Genomic DNA, 23,955 nt, shown 5'->3' with positions numbered 1-23,955 from the left:
TTTTTAAAAATATTTATTTTCTGTCAAGGCGTTTTTATTTCATTGTTTATGAAAGAAAATCCCTTTTACATTCACTAAAAACGTGTCCAAGAGTGTTGGAAACCTGCAACAGTTGAATAAAAAAAAGTTCTTGAAATGTGACCAAATGAATCGAAAGTACATTCCAAGGATGACTGACAATGAAAAAGTACAAATAAACAATTTACAATCAGTAATCTTTAGCAATAAAAAAGGAGATATTCTGAAAACCGTGGATTACTGGTACAATATACTGAAGATACTAACTGTACAAACTACACTGGATTTTTCCGAACATCAATTATTGCTGAACTGGAATGAAGTGGTCCTGTGTTGAGGCTCGATCTCCTTAATTCTCTCCGTGGTCTTGTCCCGCTCCAGTGTGTGGAGTTCATACCGGGCTGAATTATCCTGTTATTTGGCAGTTCACAAGCTGCTCTCTGCCTGAGCTCCTCCATGCTGTACTGGTCCTCCGTGGGGAGCGAAGAGCGCCTCCATGTTGGTGGAAGAGGGGCATGTACCAGCTCTCGCATCTCTTCTCTTGACTTCTGAACTCTCTCTGTATCAAGTGGAGACTTGGCATCTTCAGTAAGCCTGCCCTGGACCCCACTCGAAAGCCGACTGTCACAGTTTGGACCTGAGAAAAGGTGTAGAAAAACATTCAACAATCAACAATAAAAAATGAAGGCATGATTGTATAACTAAACACAAGCATAAAGATGGTCTACATGGTCAGGAGATAATGGCTTAAATATCAGTCTGTTCCTCACATACTGACTAAAGAAGACTTGAATACGATGCACAAATGAACTATTCTTCAATTACGCTTTTTTCAGCTTTGATGGTATAAATCCACTTCCATTAAGTGCAAAAAAGAATCTCAGACATGCTGCCTGAGATTTTTTTTTGTGCTCACTTTTAAAGAAAATAATAGGTCTGAACAAAAGATAAAAACTGTACAAGAAGTAATGAAGAAAACAGTTCACTTTATTCATTACAAAAAAAAAATGAAAACAATTTTATTTAGAAGCTGCCGTTTCTTCCACAGAAAAATAAAAATGTTGGCTAAAACACTTAATATTAAAAAAAGATTGTTATTGAGTGACAGCAGTTCTCACCTTTGCTTTGTTCTCCAGCATGATTTACAGGGCCACACATTTCCCTTAGTTTGATGTTCAGCTCCTGATTGGCTATTTTGCAGAAGTTGAGCTCTTTGCTGAGGTTGAGGATCAGTCCCTCATACTGCCGTTGTCTACCAGCCAAACCCTCATCCATTTGCTCTGGAAACAATAAATTGCCAATACGTTCACCTTACATGTTCACAATGATTTGGGAATTCATGGATGATATTGCCTCATTTTTAACACACTATAGCTGCTATAAAAAATAAAAAAATAAAAAGAGATATGTTCTAAAGTCTTGTTTTGCACTGAATTACATAACACTGGCTATGTTTTATAACCAAGGATAAATAAAATATAGTGAATGTGCTTAAAAGGATACTTTTCCCAGAAATTTTTTTTTTATTAAATTAAAATTTAGTTTACTCGCATTCAGACTTTGGTTAATCTATGAAACACAAATGAAGATATTTTTAATATAACCTGAGAGGTTTCCATCCCTTCACTGAAAGTCCAGGTAACCAAAATGTCATAAAGACATAAAACGAATCCATATGAATCGAGCAGTTTTAATCTCATGACTTGTAAAGAGATACGATCAGTTTATATAATGAGCAGATTTAATTTACATCTGGTATGTTTGCCAAATGTGATGTGCTCAATGTATGTGTCGATCATTGTTTAGATGTAAATAAGAGCCTAAATTAAATCTCTACATCAAATAAAGTGATTGCGTCTCTTCAGATGGATCAGGATTCATTTTTTGACACCTTTGAGTGTTAAGTAACAACATGAGGGTGAGTAAATGATGAAAGTTTTCATTTTTGGGTGAACTATCCCTGAAAACTGCAGTAGTCTCAGGACTCATACCTCGGCACTGCTGCAGCAGTAGCTGGATGTTTCTCTCGTGCTCCTTCTGCTGCTGGGTGAGTCTACGGTCTGCCTCGAGCTGCTGTCTTTCCACAGCTGCTTCCAACCACCCAACCAAGTTCTGCTGCTCCTCGACTCTCAGCTCCAGCTCAGCTAGAGCCATCTGCAGCCTGCGCTCCTCCTCACGAAGAGACACGACCTTTGCAAAACACACAAAGCGTCATAACAATCACATTCTTAGCTGAAGCGGAAGGTCAAGTGAATAAAGAAATAATTTCAATTTACTTGTAAAGCGCTTCTCACAATAACATGCTGTTACAAAAATCACACAATTACACAAGTCTTCGCCTTTCCCTAATGTGTTAAACAGCTAAACTTACTTCTATTAAATGGCAGCGTGAATATGGAAATAATGTGAGAAAACGTGTGTTGTTAAAAACCGTGTCTGCATTTGCCAAAACAGAGTAAATGTGACCACACAGGCAAGAAGCTAACGTGTGGCTGGGATAAACACAGACGTGCAAGTGTTGTTATTGTTTAACAGGGATTCGGTGCTGCATTTCGATGCTTTGCCAACTGATAATAGATCGCACGTCTTTGAATAAAACTCACCACCACGAACAAGTACACTAAAGTGTCACCCTATAACTTCACAAACGAGATCACTGGAGGAAACTCAGATGGTGTCTGACCTTATCAAAGTATTTACAAAGCAGAGCTCTAGTTTCGGAGGCAGACAGGTAGGTGAGTTTGGCCATCAGGTTCATCTCCCATTGGGTGAGCATGCTGCCTGACGCCCGCAGCTGCCTCTGTCTCTGGGTGATCGCCTCGTTTTTGTACTCGATAGCAGCATCCAGAGCCTCGATGGCCTCGTCCAACTGGAACAGTGTTCGTTCTTCCTGATGTTTAACAGAGGACAGTGCAGCTTTAAAAAATGGAATTTGAACATCATGCAAACAACGTGGAGTTTTAGAATACTAACATTCTATTGCACAAATGTGGTTACGATATTCTAATTCCAGAATTTAACATTTTAGAATTCTTAAACTTTAACAGCATTTAAAGCAACTGTACATGATTTTTCTGTTAAATTTGTCGATTCCAACTGATTAAAGCAGGGGTGTCCAATCCTGCTCCTGGAGGGCCACTGTCCTGCAGAGTTTAGCTCCAACCCCAATTAAACACACCTAAACCAGCTAATCAGGGTCTCACTAGGCATAATAAAAAGGTCCAGGCAGGTGTGCAGAGGTAAGCTGGAGTGAAACTCTGCAGGACAGTGGTCCTCCAGGAGCCCTGGCCTTTAGTTTGCAGACTGGTTTGGACTTTCAGCAACAACAATCGACTCCTCCAGACTGCAAATTGGGGCAAAAATCTGGGCAAAGTCATATACTGTATTCCACCCTAAAGTTAGCTAGGACATTCTAAATCTAGCATATTAAACATCAAACACAGTTGAGGAGATATTGAGATTGGAAATTGAGAAATACAAATTCTTCATATACTTCAAGGTGTGTTTTTACACTGTGGTCTGAGTGTTGCAAGTCCAAGGTGATTCACACATGGATGATTTGCAGATTCAGATTCGATAATAAACTTTCAATTTTAAACATTCAAGACTTGTTGTGCATAAGGTTGTACATCCGTGAAGTGTATTTTGTATTTGTGAAACATTTTATGAATATACTTTTTGGTAATATATATTTTTATATAAAAATCGAAAAGAAGAAAAGTAGTTCTGAAAGTTACGACTTCTAAAAGTTGAGATTTTCACCTCAGGAGAGAGCAGGTCGCCCTGTCTCAGTTTGTCGTCCAGCTCCACTCTCTGTTTGAGAAGCAGGTCCTTCTCCTGCCGGAGGTTGGAGATCTCCTGTCTGATTTGCTCGGAGTCCTGAGCACTGCTACTGCGCAGCAGACCGTTCCTCTCAGTCAGCTCCCGTTCCAGAGACTCGATTCGGCTCGACAAGGTCAACAGGTCTTTACTAAGAGCCTGCAGAGAAAACAGACCACACCATAACTTGTAAAGACTCATAACGGGGTGGATAATGGGACAAAGCAAAGCCACAATGTTTTTACAGACCTGACTAGAGCGGAGCTTTTTGGATTCCAGGCCACTGCGTTCCAAGAGCAAGGCCTCCTTTTTGGCTAAGATCTCTTCTCTCTTGGTCAGCTCTCCTTCCAGGTCTTCAAGTCCGCGTCGTTGTTCCAATACCTTCTCCATTTCCTCATCAAGCCAGCGTTTCTGCTCCTCTATCTTCTGCTCAACCACAGATAATTTGAATGCAATTATTTACATATTAAATACATGCTCAATAAGTTTTGAATTTATTCATCAGATGCTTTGATCCAAAGTGGAACTGAATTCAAGGTTTACATTTTAACTATATGTTAATTCCCTGGGAATCAAACCCACAAACATGACCTTGGAAAGAGCAAATGCACTGCTCCAAGATAAATAACAAAGCACATACCAGATACCAGGCTGAGAGGGAATTTGGGCAGCAAACTGAACTCTGAACATGTTGAAACAAGCTATTGAAACCTACCCTCAGCCACAAGGAAACGATAATGAAATTCTTTCAAACGTCAGTCAAACTATTAAACACTATGACTGAGTAAACAGTTCTAAAAATAATATTTTCTTGCTGGGTAATAGCTGTGGGAAGGGTTTGATGAAAAGGAGCACGATTTCGTTTCTCTGTCTCAACCCACCTGCTGTTCCTCTAGTGATACGAGCGAGCCGTTACTTCCACTTCTCCTCTGGCGCTGGAAGGCAGCGATTTCCTCCGTCTTAATCCTCAGAATTTTCTGCTGCTGTTCGTTCTTTATCTCCAGCTCCTTTGAGAAAGAGAAAGAGGCTGTTTGGTAAATGATTCACTATTGAACGACAAGAATAACTGAGAGGCTGAGGTTTCGCTGTAGATTATTGTTCAGAATACAGAAACGCAGATGACTAATGCTGGCCCTTACAGAACAGAACACAGTTTCCTGAAAAAAAAAAAAAAAATACTGAGATGAACACTCCAAAAAAAACATTAAATGTGTCATTTCTGCAACAGTAGCGACACCACACAAAGAAAGATGTGATCTGAAGCAAACAAGCCAGAAAAATAGCTACATTTTATATTTTACAAAGAAAATGTGCAGGCACATTTAATGTTTTATATTTTATATACTACTGTTCAAAAGCACAATGTTTCTGAAAGAAATGCACCATTTATTTGCTCAAAAATACAGTAAAACAATTTTAAACAACAGCTTTCTATTTCAATATATTTTAAAATGTAATTTATTCTTGCGATGGCAAAGCTGATTATTTCTGTCTTCAGTGATTTGCTGCTCAAAAAACATTTATTATCAATGTTGAAAAAAGTTGAAAATATTTTTGATGCTTTTTTCAAGATTCTTTGATAAATAGAAATTCAAAAGAACAGCATTTAAAAAAAAAAAAAATTGAAATCTTTTGTAACAGTATAAATGTTTTTAATGTCAATTTTTGACCAATTTAATGCATCCTTGCTGAAAAAAAAAAAAAAACATTTCTTTCTGACCCTAAACACTTAAACAATAGTGTATACAGTATTTATTACGGTATATAAAAAAAAACGCAACCACAGCCTCTGTCTGGAAATAATCATTATTTCTGCAATTCCACTGCTAGTGAAGTATAAATTACACACTTCACTTGTAATTCCATTTATACTCTTGATTTCTCTCCCACCTGCGCTGATAAAAGACTGAACGCAACACTCGGCTCACCTTGACTCGGTGCTTTCTTTTCTGCATCTCACTCTCCAGCCGTCTCTTCTGCTGGCTCTCCTCTCGCAAGCGGCGCTGCAGAAGGTCCTGCTGCTGCCTCATGTTCTGCACGTTCCTCTCGAGTTCCTGCACGCGCCGCTCGCTCTGCGCAGACAGGGAGGCCAGCTGCGCAGTGTCCCGCTGCTTCTGCTTCAACACCTGAAAGCACAGCACCTGTGAAGAGCTACATATATACTGCCAGAATCTAGTTTTCCTTCACTTTTGTTCTTCGAAGATTCTTCACAAATGATAACTAAACCTAAAAGTGGCTATTTTAATAAATATTCGCAAATTATGACAGAGTAAGGCCCGTTTCAAATGTCATTTAAGTCATTTTATTTGGTCAATTCATGCTGTGATATTCAAAATACAGAAATTTTGGTGTGGTGACAACCTTAAAACCGTTCTAGAGAAACGCCACTCAAACGGGATTTCCATAATGATGCCTTTCGGCAAGTCAAAGCTGCCAGACACAGACCTGAACTTTGCTCTGTGCAGCTGCGATTTTCCTCCTGCACTCCTGAGCTTTGGAGCGGTCAGCAGCGTCACGGCCGCCCTGAACCTCCAGGTCCTGCAGCTGCTTTTGTGCCTCTGTGAGCTCCGCACGGGCCTGCTCCGCTTCGGCTTCCAGCTCAGAGATCTTACGACTGTACTGCCTGTTCATGGCCTGAGCGTCCTTACCTAGAGAGAAAGATCATTTTCAGAGAACAGGAAGATTTGTAAACCACAAAAAAAAAAAAAAAAACTCATGATAATTAGAAACTCATAACCTGGGGTCAGCAAGATTTTTTTTAAAGAAAGGAATACTTTTATTCATAAAGAAAACAATAAATTGATCAAAAGTGAGAGTAAAAGACATTTTAAAAATTATTTTGAATAAATGCTGTTCTTTTGAACTTTCTATTCATCAAAGAATCCTGAAAAAATATGAAGCAGCACAACAGTTTTCAGCATTGATAATAATTAGAAATATTTCTTGAGCAGCAAATCAGCACATCAGCATGATTTCTGAAGGATCATGTGACACTGAAAATTGGAGTAATTGCCATCACAGGAATAAATATCAATTTAAAATATATTTAAACAGAAAATAGTTATGAATAATATTTCACATTATCACTGTATTTCTGATCAAATAAATGCTGCCTTGGGGAGCATGAGACACTTTAAAAAACATTAATAAAAAATTCACAAGTTTATACTGAACAGCTACTGTTGTGAAACTAATGTAATTAATTTTATGGAAAATTCAATATATTTCTTTATGAAAATCTAAATCAAATAATTAAATTATGCCATCCGCTGGAGTCTTGACCTAACAGTTCACATTCATGCTTGGATATATTGAGATGGGGTGGCTTTATACAAAATAAAAGTGAATTTCTTACATTAACAGAAAATACTTTAACCAAGTCAAGTAGCTCTTAAGCACATAAAACAACACAAGCAACTGTCACCAAACACGGGGAACATAAAACTCTAAGATTCTGTGAAGCATTTAATATAATATGCTCCCACGCTTTGGACAACTTATATTGTGAATGCTAGCTCTGTGACCTTGCCATTTTGTTTCATTTGTGTTTTTCACTGCTGTAAAGTGTTACAACTGATGAAGGTTCTTGATTGCGCAGCATAAAGACTCGACTCATAGATGATGAAACTGGTTGTCATTCATTTTCATTATCCATTATTAAAGTTTTTATTGATTAGTTGCACACTAGTATGGCAAAAAATAAAATAAAAAAGTGCTGCAGGGATGACGTAATTTTGTAAGCATTACCCTGGGTCTCTCGACAAAAAACCAATAGGATTTTTCCACTGGCTTTTGCATTGCTGAAAATAAGCTCTGTGACCAACAAAAGTTTATGATTCTTACATGTTTTTCTTAAAGATAATCTGCACAAATTAACACAACTTTTATAAAAAAATAAAAAGTCAATTAAAATAGTTAGAATAGTTTTCAAGAACATGAGTATTAACACAACCAGTCTATGACTAGTATTGAGTAGATGAGGTTTCTTGTATGGTGAGATGACGTTTAATATCCTGGACAACCTCTGTAGTCATTTAGGCAACAAAAAAAACAATGCCTATTTCAAGATAAGTAAAAACTTCACACAAGTGGGTATTACTGATGTATTTTATGTTACAAACTAAAGTGTAAAAATATCCTGAGCTTGTGTTCATCACAGACATTATTTCAGGCATTTAACCTAAAACCCATAAAAAAAACAAAAATTGAAATCTTTTGTAACAGTATAAATGTTTTAATGTCAATTTTGACCAATTTAATGCATCCTTGCTGAAAAAAAAAAAAACAACAACACACTGACTTTTGGCAAAAATGCTTTTCGGGTTTTACGACTCATTCCTGCAGCACTCTATTGGCTTTATATTTTGTTATACAATTCAAAACACTGTATAATTTTATTTTTATTCAAATAACAGTTTTCCACGTAATTATTCAGTAAATTAAGTAAACATGTAGTAATAAAAGAAAGAACAAAATAAATAAAATAGAAGCAAAGATAACAGCAAATGTGTGACCCGTGCTGGCAAAATGAGTCGGAATGCACACGGGCTAATTTAAAGCTACATGCAAAAAAGTGAAAAATTAAATTGTCGAATTTGAGTTTTTCACAAAAATGAGTTCATTAAGCCCTCGTCTAGTGATCCCAATGCTCAAAATAGTAATTAAATATTAATAGTAATTAAAATTATCTTTATTTGTACGTTTTCTGAGATAAGTACTTTTTATCCGCTTGCTTCTCGCACAGACCATTCAAAGCGCCCGATCCCGATAAATATACACAGAATTACAGCATTTAAGTGTTCATGCAAACATAATCTGTTATGACTTAAGTGAACGTTTAGGGAACTGTTTGGATAAAATGTGTAAAATTATATTAGATCTGTGCAGTACAGTAGGTCTTAATAATATATAGGCCATCTATCGCATTAACGTTAATCAAACAATAAAAGAAAATAGGGAATCATTCACTGCTCTTGATTGAACTGCTTTTGCAGTTTTAATAATCAATTTATTTGTAATGAACACACAAAAGGGATTTTTACATCTGATTTTTTGTTTTTCTTACTTGAATGCTTCTGTTTAGATGTAAAATGAAAAAGGTAATGCAGATATTATTATTTTTTTGCATCTGTTCTTATTTGTAATAACAAAGATAAAATAATATATATATATTGTGATTATTAATATAGTAATTATTTTTAAGAAAAGAACTGGAGGAAAAGATGCAGCGTTGCTAGGTGATTTTGCTTTGGAATCTTCAGAAAACTTTAACAAAATTTTTCTCAAAATTGAGTTCGCTCTCTCTATCGACTTCAAACAAGTGTAGCTCAATCATTTTTCGTCATTTTTAAGGTCTTTTAATGGAGAATGTGAAAACAGAGATAACTCATTTTTGATCATTTGCTCATTGTGACTCATTTTGCCAGCACAGGTCACATATATAAACTGCTCTTCCAATGGAGATATAAGCTGCACACAAATATTTTCAGGTATTTGAGTCAGTACTCTACACAACAGATACTTTAGAACAGACTTTTTTTCTTTTTGTTCTGTTTTAACACTGCCTTTTATTTACGTGCTGAGCAGCAGGTTTTCTCAACAGCCTCACCTGTCTTGACCAGCTCTTTAATGAGCTCCTCCTTCATGCGGATGGTGATGGAGAGCTCTCTGATCTTCTGCTGTGCCTGCAGAAGCCCTCTCTCTGAGCAGAACTCGCCTCCAAACCCTCTGATGCTCTCCCACACAGAGCTCTCGCCAATGCTGCTGTTAGCTGGAGAATCAATCAAAACAAATCAAAGCTAACTGACTGAATATTGGACAGAAACTAATGTAGGCCGGTGCTCTTCCGTTAAACACAGAGACCCTTGTCAACCCTCACATGTGCGTCTGGTGCATTGTAGACCCAGAGGATGGCCGAGTCCAAACGCCTGAGACAGGGTTGCCCTGGTCCCAGCACAAGACCCTTGGAGCAAGGGAGCATCTTTCTTTGTCCAGGTTACATTGATGGATCTGCAAAAAATGATGGCAATGCTGAATCAATTAGCTATTCATTCTCAATGAACCTTCACATTAGAACTGGATTAATATAATCTGACATACTTCCGTTTATCTCTGGCGGTTTGAACATGACCATCTTCATCTCGGTTCACTCCTTTCCCAGAGGTTTCATAGTGAGTGTTTCCTCGTCCGCTTTCCCACTGGGTCTGGTCTGAAAATGAGCCGTTGTCTACTGACACACACGTTTCAACCTAAAAACAGTTCACATGAAGGTGAAAAAATGCATTATAATGGTTCTAACTACATATTGTACACATCGATCCTGTAGAAAGCACAAGATATTCCCTATTCATTTTTTCCTCACGGATTTCAAAAAGTATTTAGTAAATATTTTTCAGCCTTTAACCAAACCAGAAAGCTCAAATAATAATTAACAATATTAAAACATTTGATTAAAAGCATTTGATTTGAAGTGTTTGGGGTTGTTAGAGCACCCAATCAACTGTAAAATATCTGACACACACACATCATTTGTAACAATTTCACCAATAATAATGCTAGTGAACTATATTATTTGGCAGAAAAACGTTATGTAATTTATAAAATAAATGTAATTTACTCCTGTGATAGCAGAGCTGAATTTTCAGCACCAATACTCCAGTCTTCAGTGTCATATGATCCTTCAGAAATCATTCTAATATCAGGGCTCCAAACTGCGACTAAAACGGTCGCATTTGCGACCAAAAATATTAATTTGCGAGTGAAGTTTTTGCTGAGGTCGCCAATGGCGACTTTGTTATGACTTGATTTTTTTGTGATCACATCTTTTATGTCCACGTATTAAACTGAGACGATGCGCATCAAAGTTTTAATGGAAAAAAAGAGTTTCAAACAGTCCTCATCTCTGCTAAACGCAGCTCAGTCGTGCAGCGCGACAGATCAAAATGACGGAGACGTGCAAAGTTAAAGTGCAGAAAAGCAGTGTCTATTTAATGCACAACTTGAACAAACTTCAACAGGTAAAGCTGTCAGCTGTGTAGATATTGGCAATATCGTTAACAATTCTCGTTTATAATAATTACTAATATGCAGGGGTGCACATAACTGGTTCGCAGGTCCGCATGACCTAAATTAAAAATGCGCTGTGTAAATAAGTTCTGACAGCGCGTATCGACATGGTTGACAGCTGTCAATGCACAATTACCATTTTAGATCGACAAACTGTACCGTATAAGATTTCTATCCAAACTGAAAGCACAATCTAGGCTACCCGCTGCCGTTTTCAAAGCAAAACTGTGACATTTCATTCACTGACGCAATTCCATCAGCAGCGCTAAACCCGGAAGCGCATAATATTTACTTGCCGGCAACACGCCAAAATAAAAGCTCGCTGATTTTACGTTTTATCACACTTGATTATTTAGTTCATTATTTTTAGTTAGTTATTTAATAATAATAAAAAAAAAAAAACACGAAATAAAGTGCAATAATATTATCACTATTATTAATAATTTTTTTTAGAGTTATATTTTATGGGTCACACTACATGCCATAGCCCGTGTGAGGACCAAATCTCCAGATTCTCATATGAGAACCAGGCTGAAAAACTTATGTGCACCCCTGCTAATATGGTTTCTTGTTATCAAGATCTTTAGTCTATATGCTGAGTTCTGTAAATGCGTGAACTTCATATTAGCCTGTTTGCAGCGCACTTGCTGTCCAGTAATCACAATAAGCTTTGTGCTTTGTTACTTTTTAATAAACAAAGTATCAGCTTTAACATTCTGCCAAATTCATAACAAAATTCATAAAATAAATACGGTTTTGGTGCTCTTTAATGCGGCAGGCGCAATCGCTTTAGCGCCTCAGTTCAAACGGCAAGTGAACCCATTATATCTTTCTCTATTATAGTATGAAATGAATGTGAATTAATATCAAAAGGTAGGCTATTTATAAGAGAGCCTACACTTATTGAAATGTCTCATGTAATCGCTCATTCTGTGTCAAACTGTGGAAATCTTGTAAAGCTTGTAAACAATGCCACGTAACAATATCTAACCACTGGCCATCCATAAGCTCATCAGTCAGCTAGAAAAATAATTATAAAGAGGAGCATTTCGCTATATTTATTCGCTCTTGCATATTAATATTTTTACTTAACCTGTTGTCTACATGATAAAAATGCAAAACCGACTGGATGTGTGAGAGATTTGACAACATTTCTATAGGATGCATTGAGGAGGAGCCCAAACTAACACTGTAAAAAGCGATCAGTTGACTTTTCTTTAAAAAACTGAGGAAACCCAGGGCTCGCAAAATCGCGGGGCTATTGCTTTTTCCAGTTGGGCTACCAAAATGTATCACTGCTCTGCCCAGCGGGCTAACTTAAATACTGTGGGTCCTTATAAACCTCTCAATTTACTTATTTAAAACTTTTTATGGCTGTAAATTTTATACATGTTAAATGGTATAAGAAAAGTCTTAATTATAATTTCAAGAGGTCTTACAATTGGGAATGGAAAGACAAGAACCTCGATACAGCTGGATTAAACTTCAAAAGGCAATGATGTCATTGAATAAATATGAGTTTGGTGTAGGGAATATTAACAAGTCCGCCCATTTGGAGCTGGCTCCAACCTCCGCTTATACCTATCTCGGAGAAGCCGCTATATTTGCTCCTAAAGCGCCAACTTAATGCATAATTAAAGAAATACATTAAGTGAACTTGACAATTTTGAGTTACACTGACAAATAACAGTTTGAAAATGTGTTGTTCACTTTTTATTTTAAGTTGGACCAACTTAAATTTATTAAATTGCAATTACTTAAAAGTTCTTATGGTCCATGATATTGGTACAGATTCTGTGTAATAAACAATTCTTTGTGACTGTATATTTCAAGTTGGAAAAGACGTTTAGTTCCCACTTTAAGTGAACCTTAGTTCCCAGGTCATCTACAAGATGGATTAAAATGCTGATAAAGTCAAGAAAAGAGTAAACAAACACATGACTGTATGATTGAAATGTCAAAATGTAAAAAAAAACAAATTAATAAAACGCGTTTATTCTGTGGCACCTAAAAAAATTATTTGGCGCTTAAGTTTTTTCTTATAGGAGCCAATGGCTCCTTACTCGATTTTTTTGTTTGGAGCCCTGTAATATGCTGATCTACTGCTGAACCCTTGTGCGGTCTTCAGTCATTTCTGACCGGAGAATTTTACATTTAGAATTTTTAAAAATCGTAGCTTCACCAGAATGGTATGAAACGCGGTGACTTTTATGGCATTTGGAACACATAAAAAAATTGAGGGCATGATTCGAAAAAGCTAAGTGGTCGCAAAAAAAAAAGTCACACTCATGGTCTTTGGTCAAAAATGCTTTGTGATTGGCTGAATACCTCAAGAGTGTGACGGAAATGTTACACCCCTTACCATATTAGGAAACACACAACAATACTACAGCGAGAATAAACGTTATGCCTCCTTTCTTTGCGGAAACATTTGGGCAAATGGAAGGAAAACCTTCCCACACAGTGAGGTAGATATGTGGGGGCGTGTTTAAATTAGACTTTTTAGGAAGGCGTGGATGAGTCTTGACTTTTATAAAGAATATCTCTTCGGGTTTGAAACTATAGTCTTTGCAACTTCATGGATCTTATCTATGCACAAACAGCTTTTAACACTCCAAAGACAAATGAAAATTTGAAATTGCATCATGTGACCCCTTTAATGTGTCCGTGCTGATTAAAAGTTTTAATTTCTTTAAAAAGACTTACTGATCCCAAACTTTTGAACAGTAGATGTAAATACATAATCTTGACTAGGATTGTACAATGTAAACAAAACACTGTAAACAGTAAATGCTGGTTGTTGAGTGTTTCTGTTTTATCCCTCTTTAAAATTGAAACCAATAAAAAACTAATAATGCCATACCTAGCTAGGTAAACATAAAATTCGGCAAGGTTCTTCTTCGCTGCTGTTTCAGCTGCAATTTTTTTTCTGCGTTGCTATCTGTCGTTTTGGAGAATAGTGCAGTGGTCAAGTGTGGCAAGTATAAACATCCCTTGTGTGCAGTGAGCCGTCCCAAACAAGGTTTAACACACAGCCGCTCATGGCTTATTGCTTTAATAAATAACCCTCTCTCCAGACAATACATCAAATGCCAGCTTATCATACAACAGGCTTGAATAATAAGCATTAAATGTGGATTTAGGGTGTATAATTGACTGTTAAGACATCACAATGTTACATTAGCAATTAGCTGAATTTTTTTGCATCTGAAAGTATGTGGGTGAAGTCAAAACACCGAATTACACAGCGTGTGTGGCAAGTGTTTGAAGATGTTTGTGTACTACTAACAGCTCAGCCCAGGTGGCGGCAGCTGTGGATTGTATCTTGAATTAAAGTTGATGTGTGTTTGTGGTCGAGGATGCTGTGAGACAAATCAAAACATATCAATTACCTGTCTGGCGAAGCTTCTGCCCACATCACTGTCGCAGGGAGGAGTGAGGCGACCGGCGGTGTCTGATGTCTGCAGTAGCGAGTTGATAGGAGCCGTGTGAGGTCTCTGTTTCAGGTGGAGCAGCCCTACTCCTCCAGGCTGGGCTAACAGACTGTGAAGCTCCGCTATTAGATCCTGCTGCTCCTGTAGCTTATCGCTCTAGGAATGAAAGAAAACGACATCCAGTTACAACCAGGTGAAAATATAAAAGATGTCCCCAGTGTTGTTTTAAGTCTTGTGTGCATTGCACTGGTGTTGTGCACCATTTAGAATTTGAAGGAGATTGATAGATAGATTTGATATTTGCTTAAATTAGTTTAAGATTTTCATCTAATAATTCTTTTTTACAGCTTTATTTTAATTAATGAAAATGATTTTTAATGGTTTTAGTTAACAGTTACACAGATAGATAGATATTTTCATTTTATCACTTCAACTTACACTTATTTTATTTCAGTTAGTTGCCAAAAGAAAGAAAGAAAGAAAGAAAGACAGACAGATTTGACTGGCACATACTATCAATTTTTTTTTTTTCGCAATGAAGGAATTCAATAGAAATGACAGCCGCCTGAACACAGATATTATTAGTGCTCAGATAATCAGTACAACATGGTCTCTCTTAATTTAAGTGTTTTTGCAAGAACATCTCCATTATATCATTCAGCGTTTCAAAAACAGAAAAACGTGTCTATTGGGCATGTTGAAGAACTGAACAATTGAGCTGCGCTCAGATCAATCATCTATTTATAAACCTGACTGCTTAGCTTTGTTGTCTGTTTTTATGGCTGTGGGTAAAATATTGTCTGTAAAATACACAAAAACAGACAAACAGCTGAATGATGTGCAAATGAACGTGACAATGCATGGGCTCACAGGAGGTTTTTTAAGACAGCAAAGCAATTTCACAGCACCATCTTTTATAAACATACAGGGTTCTCAAACTTATTATTCCCATGCATTTCCATGACTTCACTATGATGTTTCCAGTTTGTTTGCAATTACTGGATAATGATCATTTTCACTTAGAATGATTCTCTAGCAAATTAGACTTGCAAATCAATATGGAGAAAACCGGACATTACTGTCAGCAAGTTTTACTTAATTGGACCCTTTTCACATTTCCAGGGTTCTTATAAGCAGAATATTTGGGTACATTTCTATAGTGGTGAACAGGAGGCTACAACAAACACAATTCTTGCGTTCACCTTTGACGCAATATCAAAAAAAAAACATCCACAAAAGTGTTTTAACAACTTTCCAAAAGAGGAATAAAGACCAAAATTTACCATCACTCCCTTAGGAAACACTTTCACAAAAGTGTTTGGTCATTTAATTCCCAGGTTATAAAATATAATGTTATACACGTACACTATTGTTGACAAAAGTTCAGTAAGATTTTGTTTTTCTGGGGAATTTTTTTTTTTAGTAGGGACATATTAAATTGATCAAAAGTGACAATAAAGACATTTACATTGTTACAAAAGATTTATTTCAAATAAATACTGTTCTTTTGAACTTTCTAATCATAAACTGAAGACTGGAGTAATGGCTGCTGATTTTTAGCAAATAAATGCAGCCTTGGTGAGCATAGGAATCTTGCTAACTCCAGACTTTTCAAGAGCATTATACAGTATTTTTTCTAGATTTATGATGTTAATAACTTTATGAAACATTGTGAATCCATCTTGGGAACCTAATTAAAGCAAAACCTAATTAGAAATTTCTTATTTACTACAGAAACAGAGTTTTTCCAAGACTTTTAACAATGCATTAATTTCCAACTCTGAAATATCGCATAATTAAATCTTCATTCAAAACCACAGAGAATTTGACAGAGACTTCAGTTCTCTCACCTGTTGTTTGTATTGTTCCATGGCATCTTCCAGGGCAGCTAAGAAGTCAGTGTTTTCTTGCTCTAGTCGCTGTATCTGGGCTTGCAGCTGGGAAATGTAGTCCTCACGGTCTCCGCTCCAATCCTCTTTCACATGGTCAAGATCCTTTGGCATAAATAAATCCCACTGCCGTGAGAATTACGCAGATAATCACCTCATGACATCTGAGCATCTCTGAAATTAATGCTTGAGAAATAATGACCTGACAAGATACATTATTGCCTTTTTATGATGAATTGCTAAACATAAAATATTCATATTTGAAAATGGATGTGCCTGCAGCCAACCTGGTTGTTCAGTGCCGCCCGCCCTCTCTTCAGCGCGGAGCTGTCCTCGGTAGAGCTGCTCTCTATGCCGCTGTCCAGCCCCGATGCTGAGGTCAAACCGCTGCGCTCCTCCTCAACGGCGCAAAGCCACTCTTTCACCCGCAGGAGCTGACCTGCATTCAGAGTTCCTTCACCCTGCAGCTCCGTCAAAAGCCTGTAGGCTGAGTCCGTGCAAGTCCTATAGTGGGCGCTCTCTGCTTGCAGCTTCCTCACGTCCAGTTCAAAGGGCCGAAGTCTTTTCTCGGGGTCGGAGCGAGCGATGATGCGGGTTTCAGAGCGCTGGCGGTTCTCAAGAGCTCGTCTCAGCGCTTTGATCTGGAGTTCAAGGCCCTCAATGCGGTCTGGTTCCCCCCGGCAGTTGACTGTGGCCCGGTTCTGGATGTTGCGAGCCCGCTTGGCGTAGTTGAGTGTGTTTAGGCTCTCATCAAAGTCTGAGGAGGAAGGGCTTATGCAGGCAATCATGACGGTCTTGGCGTTGCCTCCAAGAGAGTCCTTTAGGATCCTGACAACAAGATACAACACAGCTCGACACATCTTAAAAGCCTTTAAATTATATCAAGGCGATGTTACACATTCCCTCTTTCTAAAACTTGACTACAAAAACACCATTGAGAGCATTTCAATCAGAGATGGAAAAGCTAAAATAGCATCTTCACACAACAAACTAACAATATATACACTAACACTACTGATCAAAAGATTGTGGCCAGTAAGATTTGTTCATGTTTTTGAAATAAGTATGTTACGCTTATCCAGGCTGAATTTATTTGATTAAAACTACAGTAAAAACAAAAATATTATTAGCATTTAAAATAACAGTTTTCTATTTTAACACATTTTGAAATGTAATTTATTTCTGTTATGCAAAGCTGAATTTTCAGTGTCATTACTACAGTCTTCAATGCTGATTTGATACTCGAGAAATAGTTCCTATTATTATCTATGTTAAAATCTGTTTTGCTGCGTAATATTTTTGTGAAAACCATAATACATTTTTTTCAGGATTCTTTGATCCTTTTTAACGGTAGTGTGCAATTACTCAGAACATCACGGTAATAAACATTTAAAAATATATTAAAATAGAAAAGAGTTATTTTTAATAAATATTACTGTTTTTTTTTTTTTTAACAAATAAATGCAGCCTTGGTGAGCATAAGAGAATACTTTCAAAAAAAAAAAAAATTCTTACCAACCCAAAGTGTTAGAAAAGTATGTCACAAACTAAATTTTAAAAATTCCTAAAGAAAAAAGTCAGTGGAACTTGGTTTTAGCATCTAAGGCCATTTTCTCTGTAAAAACAATGTAGAAAGTTTATACAAAAATAAAAATATATAATTTAAATACAGAAAGACAAGATTTACTTTCTGTTGACACTTCACTAAAATCACTAAACTCAAATTATTTTTGCCTTTAAGAGTAAGCAATAGCAATAGCAATAGCAATAGCGGTTCTTGCTTTAGCAAACACTACTAGCCATTAAGGCTAGATCTTCTTGCAATTATACTGTAATCATCAGCGTTTTTTTAAAAATTAGTAAAATTACCTGGTGATTTTGGAATCCCTGTATGGGATATGGGTGCCTTTTCTTTTGGGGTCCCCAAGTGCTCCAATGACATTTCCAAGAGCCAGAAGTCCACTGTTGATCTGAATGCTCTCCTTGAGCCGTTCACCAGTGTTGCCGGTTTTGAGGATGCGCTCTGATCCGGCCAAGTCCACAAAATGAAATTTGGAAGAGAGGATCTGCACAGTCCCGGCCGCTCCTCGAGAACCTCCACGCCTCTGTTCCATGAGCACCGTGAAGATGGTGTGAGAGCGACTGGAGTGGGGGTTCATCTGGGTGGCCCCAGTGTGACGGGCTGTCTTTCCTGACTCTAAGAGACTCAGCACTTCATCAAGTCCCTCCACTTCACATTCCTTCACACCGCAAAGCACTGTGGGTAAACACAAAGATGCCTTTCTTTTTCTGAACAGTCACATACTACAAAAAGACTTTCTGAAAACTTCCTGATTAGTCAGCTTGTCTAGACAGACAGTTTTGAAGAATTAAAACACCAAGTACATAAAAAAAAAAAAAACTGAAATTAAAGAGAAAATAAAAGAGGAGAAGCATCAAAACTTAAAATGACTGAATAATAAACAGATGCTGTCAGGATCTGTCAACTTATGAGCAGCTGACATGATTTTGACTTAACTGCTGACATGATTTACCTGCAGTGTGACAAGCTGTAATTACTCTAAAAACTATTTTCTAACTATTCTTAAAAAAAATGTTACAGGATTATACTGTTTGGAAAAAAAAAAAACAATATAATATTTACAAATAATACATTTTAAACAATACAAATTCTTTAATTATTACAAGTCATCAATTGGCAACCCACAGAACTGATTTTAATAAAAGTCAAAGTTCATTATCAGTATTTTTTTTTTTAAGAAATTAATACTTTTATGCAGCAAAGATGCATTACAAAGATTTATATTTTAAATAAATGCTGATTTTCTATTCAAAGAATCCTGAAAAATAAACACAGTTTACACAAAAATATGAATCAGCACAGTTGTTTTTAACATTGATAATATGAAATGTTTCTTGAGCACTAAATCAACATCATAGAATGATTTCTGAAGGATCATGTGACACTGAAGACTGGAGTAACGATGCTGAAAATTCAGCTTTGATAACAGGAAAAAAATTACACTCTAAAATGTATTATAGAAAACTTTTAAAACCTTTTAGATAACAACTTTTTGATGTATTTGATGACTTCTATAAAACATTTTAAAAAATCTTACCAAATGTAAGTGTGTTTTGCACATTCCTACTTGTTCTATACTAGAGGAGAATTTTGTGTTCCCTCACAAACTTACCTATGTTGCCCCTTTCATCCTCCCGAATATTTATGTCTTTACTGGCCGTCTCAACTTCCAAAAGGTCTCTGAAGACCTCTTTGTAAACTTCCATGTACGACACTCGGACGGAGAAGTCAATGAGGTCATTCTCGTCCAGCAGTTTGAAGATCTCAGCCACGGCTCTGGGAATGACGCCCTGTTCGTCATCCCTAAAAGCGGCTGCGGCCCAAAAACCAACAGCAGGTTAATGAATAACTCTATGAGGCAGAATGCTAAAACGCAAGATCTCAGATTGCAAGTGGAGCGGTGGCAAATGAACCGGGGGAGGTGTTGCTGGCAGCACAAACGTGCAAACTCATGGAAGCATTTTAACAAGACACAGACAAAGCCTTTACTAGCCTTGTGAATCATGTCTGGTCTAGATGAAGCCCAATTAATAATATGCTGTAAGGAACTGAACTCAGGCATGCTTTTGATCTGTTTACTCAACACATCAGCTGTCACAATACTCAATACACCTCCAATGAAAGAAAAACATTGCACTTCTATATATTGATGAATTTTAAAACACTGTTTATTAATGTGACGCAATCCGTATTGTATAAAGCTCTACGGGTGGGCGATCTGACGGTTTTCTAAGGAATGATAGAGATTGTGACCAAACGTGTCCTATTTATGTCTGTATGTAAATATATTCACACATCTTCCAGTTTTAAAGATATTAACATGGATGAATGAGAAAGTAAAGAGTGCAAAGCGGTTAAAAGACTGGAAAAATGCAATAAGCCACAAAAAGAACTGAATCGACAGGTGGTTTTCTGTGCGTGCCTAAAAACACACAAAAAATAAAATGCCTGCCTTGGTGAGTATTTTCGTAAACACATTTGTTTGGGAGAAATCTTAAAGTGACAACAGCCTAATAGACCTGCTGCTGCCTGTCATTAATGCTAATCAAACAACCAAAGAAAAAAAAGAAAATCACTCCGTGCTCATCATTATTAAAAATCAATGTAACTCATTCATGCACTGTTCTATTTTACATTTGGTTGCTTTATTCATTTTCTATAGTATTCCTAATCTGAATAAGATATATGATTTTATTAATATGATATTTTTCCCATATCGCACACACCTATAAAGTGCTATATAAATAAATAGTTTGACTTCTGTATAAAAGACTTACAAATGTTGGCTTCTCCAATGGTGTAGGTTTTGCCCGAGCCTGTCTGCCCATAGGCGAAAACCGTGGCATTGAAACCATGAAAGAAAGCCTCGATGAGGGGTTGAACACACTCTGTGTACACATCCTCCTGCGTAGAGCTATCCTCAAACACAAAGTCACAGTGGAAGTGGCGGTCATTGCCCAGGGTGACCCTCTTCTCCTGTGGGTCTGCAGTGATGCAGCTCTCATGGTTGTGCAAAATCTCTTTGGGAAGCAGCGGACGCACCCGGACTGCCACCTGCACAGCCGTTTCCTCCACCTTACTTTGGCCGACTCCTTTGGGAGACATTGCTGAGCTGATTAGCGGTCCTTCATTACTTTTGTGGGGCTGTGATGCCGCTTCCCATGGTCACTGAATGAAATAAGAAGCGGTTATAGACAGACAGGGCAACACATCTCTGAAACAGTCTATTAAAATATGTGACCCTGGACGACAAAACCAGTCTTAAGTGTAAAGTTTTTGAAATTGAGATTTATACATCTGAATAAATAAGCTTTCCATTGATGTATGGTTTGTTAGGATCTGACAATATTTAGCCGAGATACAACTATTTGAAAATCTGGAATCTGAGGGTGCAAAAAAATCTAAATATTGAGAAAATTGCCTTTAAAGTTGTCCAAATGAAGTTCTCAGCAATGCATATTGCTAATCAAAAATTAAGTTTTGATACAATTACGGTAAGAAATTTACAAAATATCTTCATGGAACATGATCTTTACTTAATATCCTAATGATTTTTGGCATAAAAGAAAAATCTATAATTTTGACCCATACAATGTATTTTTGGCTATTGCTACAAATATAGCCCTGTGACTTAAGACTGGTTTTGTGGTCCAGGGTCACATATGGCCCAATGTACCGTGCTAATAATAGGAATTTTCTGCATTGTTTATTCACAATGCGGTACAATACAATTACCCGTGTTTTGAATTATGCGTTAAATTGTGTTGTGTTTTAGGATTAAATGAAATGTCCGTAAACTTCAAGGAAAATATTCTGCCAAGATATTTTCTATGGATTTTTTTTCTTACAGTGCAGAGACCAATCAAACAACCTTTAGGTCAATAAAAATTAATAATAATAATAATTTTAAAAAGTAGTCACTTTACAAAGGAAGAGTAAAAACAGGAAACACACAAACAGGACTCATAAGCAACACTTCTATTCTACTATAAATATACAAATAATAGCTGATAAATACCTGCAAATAAAAAAACTGTAGTTGTTAATATTACAATATGTCCTCTGTTCTGGTAACAAAAGCAAACCAAGGTAAACACCACAATAAATACAAACAAAAAGGTATTTTTCAAGGTATTATAAAACAGTAAGTACACAAAAATATACTTACGATATTTATACTGTATATCTTTCCGTCATACACTCACGTTTATGTGAAATGCAGCTGCTCTTCTTTATTAAACGTGTAGTTGACACAAATTAAATGGACATGTTTTAAAAGATGGTATGGTATTTGAGTACGTCTAATTATTTTTTGAGTAATGCTGTTGAATGATTTGATTTGTCACTTTATAACTGCGGTCGACGTTACATTGTGTCGAAAACAAACTATGAAAAACAGCTATTCAGACGATCACAAACTATGAGGCAATAAACAACTAACGTTATAAGACAATTACACCAATATGATACAGCAATAACAAACTAGCTACAAGACAATAAACTATAAACCAACAACTTATAATGCTCGCAGCCCCCCCAAAAAGGGCTAGTTAAGTTTAAATCTGATCGAAGTAAATATTTTCAACACATTTGCAGCGCAACATTTGACAACATTGAGATGCAGAAAGTCTCAGTGAGTTTATAACTGCAGAGGAATGTGTTGAACTCTTTCCTAAAGTCAGATTAGCCGAGCCGCTACAACGGTTAGCCGCTAGCAAACTCATTAAAAGTTTAAATATCTCAAACACTCATGACACACAAAGCTCAGAAAAACACGCACGCGTTTATTCGCCCAACAACGCTCAGCACGCGCGCTCTCAAACCGCTTCTGCCATGTTTTGAGTGGTTTTTCATAACTTTCAAACTTACTGTTGTTTCCGAGTCCATCAATCCGACTCCGCAGGGTACATCCCAGTCCCAGTCCCAGAGCCCATTCCCTGGATCCAGACCAGACCAGACCAGACCACTGCGAGCCCAGGGGATGCAGTGATGTCATTCAGTCGGCTTCCCAAATGCCTGAGTAAAATCTGTTTGTTGTAATATTTTGACTTTACTAAAGAGAAATTATCTTTATTGTGTTAAAACGAACCGTTAACAAGTATTGTTGTGTTTGGATTTGCTATATGTGACCCTGGACGACAAAACCAGTCTTAAGTGTAAATTTTTCGATATTGAGATCTTTACATCATCTGAAAGCTGAATAAATAAGCTTTCCATTGATGTATGGTTTATTAGGATCAGACAATATTTTGATACAACTATTTGAAAATCTGGAATCTGAGGGTGCAAAAAAATCTAAATATTGAGAAAAGCGCCTTTAAAGTTGTGCAAATGAAGTTCTTAGCAATGCATATTACTAATCAAAAATTAAGTTTTGATACATTTACGGTAAGAAATTTACAAAATATCTTAAAGGAACATGATCTTTACTTAATATCCTAATGATTTTTGGCATAAAAGAAAAATTGATCATTTTAACCCATACAATGTATTTTTGGCTATTGCTACAAATATACCCCAGCGACTTAATACTGGTTTTGTGGTCCAGGGTCACATATGGGTGATTTAAAAAAGCAATATTAAATTGTTGTTGTTTGTTTTGCAACTCCAGCCTGTATGTGATTTACAGCCACACTAACATCTTTATTATTATAGGGGAGACTGAGGCTAGTTGTCACAGTTTATAGGCTACATCAGAAATTATTTTATTTATTTATTTATACAAATATAGGTTTATATTTGAAAGTCATTTTCTTTCCTTAAAAAATACTAAACATTTTTGTGGAGGTAGAAATAAACATGAACGCGTGAATTTGTCCTACTGGGGTAAGTTGTCACAGGGGAACCTATATGTATTTTATGCTCATCAGCAAAATTTAAACCATAAAACAAACTTTAATTCACCCTTCCTTAACATAAGATCTGTCATGACTGATTTTGTTGTTTTCATTTTTGCCTCCAATAGCTTCAGCAAAAACAAAAACAAACAAACAAAAAAAAAAAATATATATATATATATAAGAAAAAGAAATAATAATAATTTAATTTAAAAGGCTGATTTAAATATAAAACACTCAGAGAGAAAACATATTTGTGTAATCACACTTTTGACTTAAAACCTTATAGTTACAGTCTACTAGCCTCAGTC

At 36.6% G+C, this 23,955-nt stretch overlaps 1 protein-coding gene across 3 annotated transcripts; it reads right to left on the bottom strand.

The window, feature by feature from the left end:
* Positions 1-22,830, bottom strand: kif7 (kinesin family member 7). 3 transcript variants are annotated; one of them, XM_058783179.1, is made up of 19 exons: positions 22,677-22,830; positions 20,585-20,975; positions 19,420-19,620; positions 18,095-18,482; positions 16,513-17,053; positions 16,187-16,351; positions 14,295-14,492; positions 9,937-10,085; positions 9,716-9,846; positions 9,446-9,607; positions 6,283-6,485; positions 5,766-5,963; positions 4,719-4,844; positions 4,087-4,263; positions 3,781-3,996; positions 2,702-2,908; positions 2,010-2,208; positions 1,137-1,298; positions 1-655 (listed from the first exon to the last, which is right to left on the bottom strand). In XM_058783179.1, the coding sequence occupies exons 2-19, from the start codon at positions 20,910-20,912 to the stop codon at positions 294-296; spliced, it is 4,113 nt and encodes a 1,370-aa protein (XP_058639162.1). In that variant the 5' UTR covers positions 20,913-20,975; positions 22,677-22,830; the 3' UTR covers positions 1-293. The 3 variants fall into 3 exon arrangements, with proteins under 3 accessions (XP_058639162.1, XP_058639164.1, XP_058639163.1); XM_058783181.1 differs by having other exon boundaries at positions 16,187-16,330; XM_058783180.1 differs by lacking the exon at positions 22,677-22,830 and adding an exon at positions 21,976-22,557.
* Between the last annotated feature and the right edge of the window lie 1,125 nt (positions 22,831-23,955).

The sequence above is a fragment of the Onychostoma macrolepis genome, chromosome 07 (genome assembly GCF_012432095.1).
Source record: "Onychostoma macrolepis isolate SWU-2019 chromosome 07, ASM1243209v1, whole genome shotgun sequence".
Classification (NCBI taxonomy): domain Eukaryota; kingdom Metazoa; phylum Chordata; class Actinopteri; order Cypriniformes; family Cyprinidae; genus Onychostoma; species Onychostoma macrolepis.
This window is presented reverse-complemented; position numbering and strand designations above follow the sequence as displayed.

What these genes read in the sequence shown, in the direction of transcription:
- kif7 (XM_058783179.1), bottom strand. Translation starts at nt 20,912, where the DNA reads ATGTCTCCCAAAGGAGTCGGCCAAAGTAAGGTGGAGGAAACGGCTGTG. An exon ending in AGGGATTCCAAAATCACCAG is followed by an intron (nt 17,054 to 18,094) that starts GTAATTTTACTA and finishes TCTTGTTGTCAG; the next exon opens with GATCCTAAAGGACTCTCTTG. An exon ending in GCAGAAGCTTCGCCAGACAG is followed by an intron (nt 10,086 to 14,294) that starts GTAATTGATATG and finishes AACTGTTTTTAG; the next exon opens with GTTGAAACGTGTGTGTCAGT.